This window comes from Triticum dicoccoides, chromosome 2B (genome assembly GCF_002162155.2).
Source record: "Triticum dicoccoides isolate Atlit2015 ecotype Zavitan chromosome 2B, WEW_v2.0, whole genome shotgun sequence".
NCBI lineage: Eukaryota > Viridiplantae > Streptophyta > Magnoliopsida > Poales > Poaceae > Triticum > Triticum dicoccoides.
The window spans coordinates 502,122,085-502,132,721 of NC_041383.1; the positions used below are offsets into that span (position 1 = coordinate 502,122,085).

At 46.9% G+C, this 10,637-nt stretch overlaps 1 protein-coding gene across 1 annotated transcript; it reads left to right on the forward strand.

The window, feature by feature from the left end:
• Positions 1–5,055: 5,055 nt before the first annotated feature.
• LOC119364484 (galactose mutarotase-like) lies at positions 5,056–8,499 on the forward strand. The gene is made up of 5 exons (XM_037629962.1): positions 5,056–5,381; positions 5,483–5,532; positions 6,464–6,587; positions 6,690–6,797; positions 7,678–8,499. Exons 1-5 carry the CDS (start codon positions 5,186–5,188, stop codon positions 8,319–8,321), a joined length of 1,122 nt encoding a protein of 373 aa, XP_037485859.1. The 5' UTR covers positions 5,056–5,185; the 3' UTR covers positions 8,322–8,499.
• The last annotated feature ends 2,138 nt before the right edge of the window (positions 8,500–10,637 follow it).

Here is a 10,637-nt window from a genome sequence, read left to right on the forward strand (position 1 = left end):
CGCCGGAGCTCCACCGCGGCCATGGCGTCCGCTCGCCTCCGCCCCTCGCCGGCTCCCGTCTCCGGCCGGACCCCGCCGCCTCGGCCTCCCTCCGGCCAGATCCGCCTCCTCCCGGCCTCCCCGGCCCCGTCCCCGACTTCTCCGGCCGATCTCCGGCGAGATCCGCGCCGCTTTGAAATCCGTGCCCGCAGGTTGACCTTCCCCCCAGATTTCAGTAAATATCATGCCATGTTTGACCTGTCGTATCTCTGCATCTGTAGCTCCGTTTCGTGCGTGTAATATGTCAAATTGTTCGTCTCGATGAGTACATCATTTCATTCCATTCATCATATTCATTTGAGGTCATATAGATGCCTGAATCATCGTTATAAGAGTGCTTCGTAATGTTTTCTGCTGTCTGTTATCTGAACGAGCTCTTTTGTCATTTTTGCCGTGATTGATGCGTGCATCCTATGAGGTTGATGTCTTCATGTGTCTTGAACTATGCCATGTCTTCTTTACAGTGGTGTATGCCATGCATTTTTGTGATCAATGTGGTGACTAGCACAAGCATGCAAACTAGGCATCATGATGTTGCTGATTTTAGTCCCTGTTCTGCTGTTATTTTGATGCCATGTAAACTTGATGCTACAGAGAGATCCATGCATATTTTGAGACACTTCAGTAAGGATGTTTTGAACATATGGTTGTTGTCTATCTATTCATGCCCTTTGTTGCAATTATGGAGTAGTCTAGCATGTCATTTGAGTGCTCTACTTTTGCTTCAAAATGTTTTCTGGCAGATTGTTTACTTGTTATTCAATTTGGCCAAGCTTGCTATAGTTGATCCTTGCATGTTATGGACTTGTTCTTGACTTGGTTGGTTACACAAACATGTCTTATTGATGATGCTATGCTTAACTTGTCATGCAATGACTTGTGGTGAGTGAATCGAGCTTGTTAAGTAGTGTTCATGATGTTGCTGTTTTGCTAGGCTGAATCTGTTATTTCGTGATGCTATATAAACATGTTGCTACTTATCATTCCATGCATAATCTGGAGATATCCTATAAACATGTTTTGATCTACATGTCTTGCTCTATCCATCCATGGCCCTGGTTGCATTTATAGATTGCTTTAGATTGTTCATATCTTGCTCCAAAGTTGCTTCATAATGTTGCTGTCAGCCTATTTACATTAAGTTCACTTGTTCCCATGTGTTTTGCTAGTGATCCATGCATCCTATGACCTTGACCTTGCCATGCTTAGCTTCACAAACATGCCTTATTACTGTTGGGTGCCTTGCCATGCCATGTATTGCTCTGTAGTGAGTTGCACAAGCTCATCTACATGCCTTCATAATTATGTTCCTGCCATGTATGAATCTGTTTAATAACTTGCTATGTTTACGTGGGTGCCATCATATTTTTTGATCCTTTTTGGCTTATGGTCAGTAAGGGTCTTTTGATCTATGTTTTGAGTAGAATCATCCCATGCCTTTGTTTGCTTTTATAAGTTCGTGTAACATGTTGTTTGATAGCTCTAAACATTGTATCGTGATGTTATTTTCTGCAAAGTCTGAATTGTTATAAGTTGCAATCTTACCATACGTGTTTGAGCATGTTCTAGTGATTTCTGGAGATAGTTCAGTGTTCATGTTTTGTAATGCTTTACCTGTACATCATGTCCATGCCTTTTGTTATTATGTTGGGGTGCTGTAGCATATAGTTTTGATGCTTGCAATATGCCTAGTCGTTGTTTTGGACAGCTTGTCCTTTAAACTTGTATAGTGTGCATGTGTTGAACCGTTGCTCCGTTTTGAGTGTGCTCTATATGAAACTTGCTTGATTTTGCATATAGTTTCATATTATCATGTTGCATCATTGTTTTGAGGTGTTTGCTTGATGTTTGTATGCATTTTGCATCAATGCCATGTTTATCTTGTTTTGCTCATATCTTCTAGGCCGTAGCTCCGAATTAAATGAACTTTATATGTAACTTGACTAGAATATTGTGTAGATCATCTTTGTGCGTCTTAACTTGATGTTTAACAACTTGAACATAAGGTTTATTCAGATCTGGACCAATTTCGAAATTTGCATATGAGGACTTACCGGAATTGTTATATGTTGTTCCCGGCCTCATTTAAACTTGCCTTGATGTGTTGTTCTTGTTTGCATCATCTCTTGCCATGAGTAGCTTCATGTAGCCTTGTCATGCATCATGCTTGTTGTGCATCATGCCTTGTTCATGTGTGGTGTGTTTACTATGTTGTGTGCTTCTTTTCGATAGTTCCTGTTTCGTTGCGATCGTGAGGATTCGTTCGTCTACGCTTGGTTCGTCTTCGTGGCTTCATCTTCTTCATGGACTCGTTCTTCTTCCTTGCGGGATTTCAGGCAAGATGACCGCTACCCTGGATCTCACTACTATCATTGCTATGCTAGTTGCTTCGTTCTATCGCTATGCTGCGCTACCCATTACCTGTTTATCAAGCCATCCCAAATTGCCATGAACCTCTAACCTTTGACACCTTTCCTATGCAAACCACTGTTTGGCTATGTTACCGCTTTCGCTCAGCCCCTCTTATAGCGTTGCTAGTTGCAGGTGAAGTTGAAGATTTTTCCATGGTGAACAGGATTTTGGTTGGGATATCACAATATCTCTTATATTATTAATGCATCTATATACTTGGTAAAGGGTGGAAGGCTCGGCCTTATGCCTAGTGTTTTGTTCCACTCTTGCCGCCCTAGTTTCCGTCATACCGGTGTTATGTTCCCGGATTTTGCGTTCCTTACGCGGTCGGGTGATTTATGGGACCCCCTTGACAGTTCGCTTTGAATAAAACTCCTCCAGCAAGGCCCAACCTTGGTTTTACCATTTGCCTCACCACCACCTATCCCTTTCCCTTGGGTCGGCCTACCCGAGGGTCATCTTTATTTTAGCCTCCCCGGGCCAGTGCTTGTCTAAGTGTTGGTCCGAACCGAGCCGCCTGCGGGGCCCCCTCGGGGCAACTCGAGGTCTGGTTTTACTCGTAGCCTGTCTCATCCGGTGTTGCCCTGAGAACGAGATATGTGCAGCTCCTATCGGGATTGTCAGCACATCGGGCGACTTTGCTGGTCTTGTTTTACCATTGTCGAAAAGTCTTGTAAACCGGGACTCCGAGTCTGATCGGGTCTTCCTGGGAGAAGGTCTATTCCTTCGTTGATCGCGAGAGCTTGTCATGGGCTAAGTTGGACACCCCTGCAGGGTATAATCTTTCGAAAGCCGTGCCTGCGGTTATAGGTAGATGGGAATTTGTTAATGTCCGGTTGTAGACAACTTGACACCAGATCCGAATTAAAACGCATCAACCGAGTGTGTAGCCGTGATGGTCTCTTCTCGGCGGAGTCCGGGAAGTGAACACGGTTTCTGGGTTATGATTGACGTAAGTAGGAGTTCAGGATCACTTCTTGATCATTACTAGTTGACGACCGTTCCTTTTGCTCTCTTCTCGCTCTTATTTGCGTATGTTAGCCACCATATATGCTTAGTCGCTGTTGCAGACTCACCACTTTACCCCTTCCTTTCCTATTAAGCTTTGCTAGTCTTGATACCCATGGTAATGGGATTGCTGAGTCCTCGTGGCTCACAGATTACTACAACAACAGTTGCAGGTACAGGTTTCGGTGATCATGACGCGAGAGCGATGCTTGCTTGCGTTGAGTTCTTCTTCTGCTTCTTCGATCAGGGATAGGTTCCAGGTCGGCAGCCTAGGCTAGCAGGGTGGATGTCGTTTGAGTTTCTGTTTGTGTTTCATCCGTAGTCGGATGATGCTCTGATGTATTGTGATGTTGTATTCGTGTGGCATTGTATGCCTTATGTATGTATCCCCATCTATTATGTAATGTTGATGTAATGATATCCACCTTGCAAAAGCGTTCCAATATGCGGGTCTATCTTTGGTGGGACCTTCGAGTTCCTTTTGGATAGGGTCGCATATTGGGCGTGACAGTCTCGGAGCCCAGAGGCGGTCGACTAGTTTATGTGTATAAGGATTACATGGGTGCGAACCCTTCTACCAGTGGAGGGGGTGGCTTATATAGAGGACGCCAGGACCCCAGCCTACCCACGTAGTGGAGGGTTAAAGTACATTAAGGCCGGGCGTTACTGGTAACGCCCTACATAAAGTGTCATCATGACCATTGAGACTACTTAATTACAGACCGTTTGGATACAGAGTAGATCCTGAATTTCTGATGGTCAAGTGAGTCTTCATGGTCGAGTGTCTTCTAGCCGGTCGAGTGGAGTCTCTTTTGGTCGAGTGAAGCCTCTCTTGGTCGACTGGAAGGTAGCTTCGTCTAAGGATGTCCTTGGGTATGGTATCCTAAATAGGTCCATGACCCTACCCTAGATACATAACATCATCACCTCCCGCCGATTTTCGGGGATGCACGCAAGCTCACGCCATTTTCATGCTCGCATGAGCTCCGCGCTGCGTTCCCCTCCCCTGCATACGTGATTTAGGGGAATACAAGCTATCAAATGCGTGCTTGAGGACTTGTTGCTGCTACGTTACCAAAGAGACAAACGTACTACTTGAGGCGCTGATTGGAGGCGAATCGTCCCCGAGAAGACGCTGCACCGTATCACTCTCAAGTGAGAAATCCATTCTCCCGGGCCCGCCGTCGCGGGGCTGATTACCCTTGCCCCACGGCGCTGCAGCCAGCGGATGCGATCGCACGACCCATTCGCCACGATGCATCTCCTTGCTCTCCGCATCAATAATCCCACCGTCGTTACGTAACGTGCACCACTCTGCGTATGCAACAAACAAATACGATGCCGGTCAGTGTACACGTTCAAGTGCCAATTCGTGAGTAATCATAGAGGCGGAGAGCATCCAAATATTCCGGCTCGCCGTTCACACACCAGCGCTGGACGGGCACGGCGAGAGGAGCGAGTCTCGCCAGGGGACAAGGGAGGGAGGCGCACGCGGAGCACAGGACAAAGACAAAGCCGTGACATTTCTACGGGGCCTCGGGAGCAGAAACCGAGGGGGGAAACAGACACTTCAGATTTGTCACCACGCCACCATCACATCCCTGCGCTGCGCTTTATATGTCCGTCTGACTGACCACATATCCGCCCACGACCCATCCAGTCTCCCCGAGCAACTGGCCCCTCCTCTCTTCGTCTTCCTCTCACAAGGCTAGCCTAGCCAGCAGCAATGGCTAGAGCACCGCTGCTGCTGCTGCTGCTTGTTCCTCTTCTCGCGGCGGTGTGCCTCGCGTCCTTGGCCCCCGGCGCCAATGCGGCGGGGAGGAAGATGGTCGGTGTCTACGAGCTCAGCAAGGGAGATTTCTCTGCCAAGGTCACCAACTGGGGCGCCACCGTCACGTCCGTCGTCTTTCCGGATTCCAAAGGTATGTCTTGGGATCTCGCTTTGGTTCATCTTCTTGGATCTTCCGATGCTTTTGTGACCGCCATTAGGAATTCTGCCTGAGCTTTTCTTTCTCTCTGCCAGGGAATTTGGGCGATGTTGTCCTTGGCTATGACACCATCGCTGAATATGTTGTAAGTTCACACACTCGATCCTTCTCATAAACCCACTCTTCTTTAGTGATTGTATGCATCTCTACTCTGTTTTCTGGAGAGCACTGTATCCTCTGCCTCTGCCACAACTTGTGAATTCTTCAGCTTTCGCATCCTAGATTGATGTAAGATTGTAGAACAGCGTAACGTACAGAGCATGCGGCAATCTCAGCTTAATTACATATTAGTATTATGTTTCATTTCGAAACGGCAATGGACTTAATTGGTGATTGAAACATCCCATAAATTGCTGTCAGGTGTCAAATCATTCCGATTTCACATATCAAGCTCATCAACTCATTCACAACCCGAATCGCCGGCTTCAGCATGAGTTAAAATTTTCCACACAAGCTGGTCCAACTTTGAAGACATGGTACTCCGTACTAAACAATCCGCGCATTAAGTTATGTTGCAATCGCCACGCCTCACTTGCGTGGACGACACCGGTGTGGCAAAGTTACATAACAAAACATGTAAAGCGATTAGCTGGACGCCATTCTATGAGCTACGCCGGTGGCCATGTTACCCGTGAAAATAGCGTATGACCACGCAAAGGACAAGCGACAACCTCACCATGTGATGCCGGTCTTGATCACCATTAACTTATCCTCCACTTTTAGTTTTTCTTTAAAAAAATTCAATCAAGTGTCTTTGGGGCAAGCTTCACTTCTCCATGTCAAATAAGGTTACAATTTAGTCACACGAAGCCAGCCAAGCAAGTTGTTGAAAAAGTTACATCCATCGTTTTCAAAAGGGAAATATCTGCATGCAATCCCGGAAAGGAAAAGTTTTATGAGAAACCCAGAGAATGACAGTTCAGAGTGATTAATTGTAGCCGATCATCTCCTCAAACTCAAAGGGTAAATCTTAACATCTTACTCAAGTGGTTTTCTGACGAATCTTTGCCATTCAGAACGGATCCAGTTACTTTGGAGCGCTTGTTGGACGAGTAGCCAACAGGGTGGCCAAGGCGCGCTTCGTGCTCGATGGAAAAGTCTACCACCTATATGCCAACGATGGCAAGAACGCACTTCATGGTATTTATGCTCCACAGTTTAGATATGTTGTTCTGTGAAACAAACTCATGGTAGGTATGTATACAAGCAATCAAGTTATTTATTTATCTTGCTCCTGCTCAGGCGGTCATAGGGGCTTCAGCAAAGTTATATGGACGGTGAAGGAATATGTCAGTGGTGGTGACTCCCCACACATCACGCTGTACTATCATAGCTTCGACGGAGAGCAAGGTAGCGGTTATTTAGTCTAAATTTCTACTTCTTTGTTTTCCTTATCTTGAAATATCGGTCACTTTCAAGTAGTACTATTCAGCAAATCTGAAGAAAATCTGGATCACTGCTACTGCATATTTGACCACTGACCTTGTGTGTTGTACTCATATGGGAGTTTAAGAGCTGAAACATCAGCCATGATTCTAATGTAGTAGGAGTAGTGGACAGTAGTAACCAAAACAAACCTAGAATTTCAAACTTTTACAGTATAGATAATTAGGTCTCATCATGAAGAGTAGCAGTGAAACTCACATTTCACAAGATCCAGAGCACAGGATGCAAGCTAGGTTTCCTAAGAATAGAAACAGTACTTTCTGGTATGAAGAATCGACTTGGGTCTAGCAAATTTTCAATTTTTGCATACCTGAAAAACATTCTTCCACTTTTAAAATGAAAAAAAAAACTGGCCGAGGCAAATATCCGCCCAAGATCATCTATCAAGTAGCAGTGCCCACACCATGATGCGTTCATGTGGTCCTGTATGTGTATCATCCACTTGACATGATTGATTATCTTGCTCGGTTGGGTGCTTCCTTTCCCCCTCCCTTTTTGCTATCCAACACAACAGTTCAAGATATGACCATCTTGACGGTTTTACTGTCGTATGACTTTGTAAGGTCTTGTGAGAATAATTAATAAAGTAGTGGTATGCATTGTTCAGATGCAGAGGCCGGGGGTCCTCCTCCTTTTCTAAAAAAAAAATCTTGACGGCTGAATGGCATCGTGCACGCTGAGAATCTAGTCTATTAAAGAAAAAGAAAATAGTTGCAAATGTTTTTTCTCCTCTACAAAGTGCATGCGCGGTGCAATTGAGTACAGTTTTGTCTCTGAATTACAGGGTTTCCCGGGGCCCTGGACGTGTACGTGACGTACGAGCTGTCGAGCCCGTACGTGCTGAGCGTGCGCATGAACGCGACGGCGCTGGACAAGGCCACCCCGGTGAACCTGGCGCAGCACACGTACTGGAACCTGGGCGGGGAGGGCAGCGGCGACGTCCTGGGCAACACGGTCCAGCTCTTCGCGTCCCGGTACACGCCCGTGGACGCGACGCTCATCCCCACGGGGCAGCTGGCGCCCGTGGCCGGCACGCCCTATGACCTCCTGGCGCCGACCTCCGTGCGCGAGCACCTCCGCCAGGTCGTGGGCGGCAGCAGCAACGGCAGCACCATCTACGGCTACGACATCAACTACGTGGTCGACGGGGACGCGCGCGCGCTGCGCAAGGTGGCGGCCGTCCGGGACGGCGCGTCCGGGCGCGCGCTGGAGCTGTGGGCGGACCAGCCCGGGGTGCAGTTCTACACCGGCAACTTCCTCCAGGACGTCAAGGGGAAGGGCGGCAAGACGTACGGGCAGTACGGCGCGCTGTGCCTCGAGACGCAGGGGTTCCCCGACGCCGTGAACCACCCCGACTTCCCGTTGCAGATTGTGAGGCCTGGCCAGGCGGCGTACAAGCATGACATGGTGTTCAAGTTCTCCTTCTAGCTAGAGCTGGTCGACCCAAGGATGGGCACCGCTGTTTAGGCACCTTCAGTCGAGTGACCGGTCTCCTGATGTTGTGACTCTTTTGGTGTCGGTACTTGGTAGGAAGATCAGCAATAATACTCTCGGGTACAAGGCTGTTTTTGCACTGAAAACTGAGAAATTTATGGGATGCCCCTCGTGTACGGGTGCGTCGACAAATCCCAAACCGTCCTCAACGCCGGTTATAGGCCAGTCCACGTGCAGTAAAAGCATCTCCAACAGCCGCACAACGTTAAAAAATCGGTTGCAGCACGTCGATCGTCTGTTTTTGCGCGACGCGGAGCGCTGGCTCCAGCGGCTGCTGTAAAATTTAGCTCGCGCGAGTAGCTCTAGCAGGTGCTGCAAAAATACTATGCGCGCGCTCTCGCACAAACAACATATGCACTCTAAACACAACCAAGAAGATCAAACACAAACAAAATAAATCAACAATAAATAGTTCAATTTCATTATTACAACTCAAAGAAATAGTTTATCTTTCAATACAACAAATAGTTCAACAATACAACATCAAACGCACAAATATGATGCTCTTTGTCGGCCACCATGACCACCACTCTTCGATGAGATCCTTCTGAAGATCATCATGCGTTTCGGCACGTCGAATGGAATGATAGGAGGCAACAAAACGGGCCACCCTGGCAGCCCTCCGCCGCACTCGCAGGGAAGGTCCCAAGAGCTCATAATGAGATTAATCTACATCTTGGCCACGCTCATTCTCGATGATAATGTTGTGCATGATCACACAAGTGTGCATGATGTACCAAAGCATCTTTTGATATCAAAATCTAGCCGGTCCTCTCACAATAGCAAATTGGGCTTGCAAAATCCCAAAAACTCTCTCCACATTTTTTCTAGCCGCCGTCTGAGCGTTGTGGAAATCAAGATTTTTCTTACCTTACGGTTTTTTCAACGGCTTCACAAATGTTTGCCTCTTTGTATAGATGCCATCTGCAAGATAGTAGCCATAGTTGTATGTACGGCCATTTGCTACAAACTGCACCGGTGGCAGTCACCATTTGCAATCTTATTCATTAGTGGTGACCGATTAACGTCGTTGATGTCATTCAAAGATCCAGGCATTCCAAAAAAAAAAGCATGCCAAATCCAAGTCCGTTGATCGGCCACCACTTCAAGGTTTATAGTGGAACCCTTTTTTTGGCCATGAAATTGGCCATGCCATGCCTTAGGACAATTCTTCCAACTTCAATGCATGCAATCTATTGAGCCAAGCATACATGGGAAGCCGCGAGCTTTGTTCATCTCCAATAGCCTTGCGGCGTCTTCAGCATTGGGAGATCTCAAATACTCCTGGCCAACACTTGCACAATTCCGACTGCGAAGCGCTTGACACACATGATGGCTTGACTCTCACCCATGGCCAAGTGATCATCAACTAGATCAACGGGGATACTATATGCCAACATACGCAAAGCGGCTGTCACCTTCTGAAAGGTGCTATACCCGGGCTCTCCGGCGGCATTTCTCCTTTGTTGAAAAAACCGATCATGGCTCGCTAGTTTCTCTGCAATGCGCCTGAACAACTCGGTGCTCATCCAAAACCTGCGCCGGAAGTACGAATCGAGGCACACGGGATTATCCGCAAAATAGTGCCTGATCAATCTGTTGTGGGCATCAATCCTATCCCTCCAAATTTTCTGCCAACCCATAACCAAACCATCATGCTTCGATTTTTATTGATGTGCATAGCTAGGATCATCGCAAGATCCTTCTCCTCTTCCATATCCAATTCTTCTTCGGAAGAATCATATGACAAACTCATATACAATTGAAAGTGCTAGTTATCGACTAGAGGGGGGGTGAATAGGCGATTTTTATCTAAGTCTTCAAAACGTGGAAGTTTCGAAGACCAACAATAGAAACGACCTAGTTGATATGCAGCGGAAGATAAACTACAACAAGCAAGCCATAGTCAAGTATGCAATAGCGTTAACGTACGAAGACTAATAGCAGCTAGGTAGTAGGATCAGGATGGAAGATAGTATGAAGCCAATCAACAATAGTAGTCAAGCAATGATGTCAAACAGATAAGACAGATAGGCAATGACTTCACGAAGACAAACTCAAAGTAAAGGAGGGAAGAGATAGAACCAGTCACTTGTTGAAGACACATGATTTGTTGGACCAGTTCCAGTTGCTGTGACAATTGTACGTCTGGTTAGGGAGGCTGAGATTCAACTCAGAAGACCGTGTCTTCACCTTATTCCCCTTGAGCTAAGGACACTTAGTCCTCGCCCAATCACTCTGGTAAGTCTT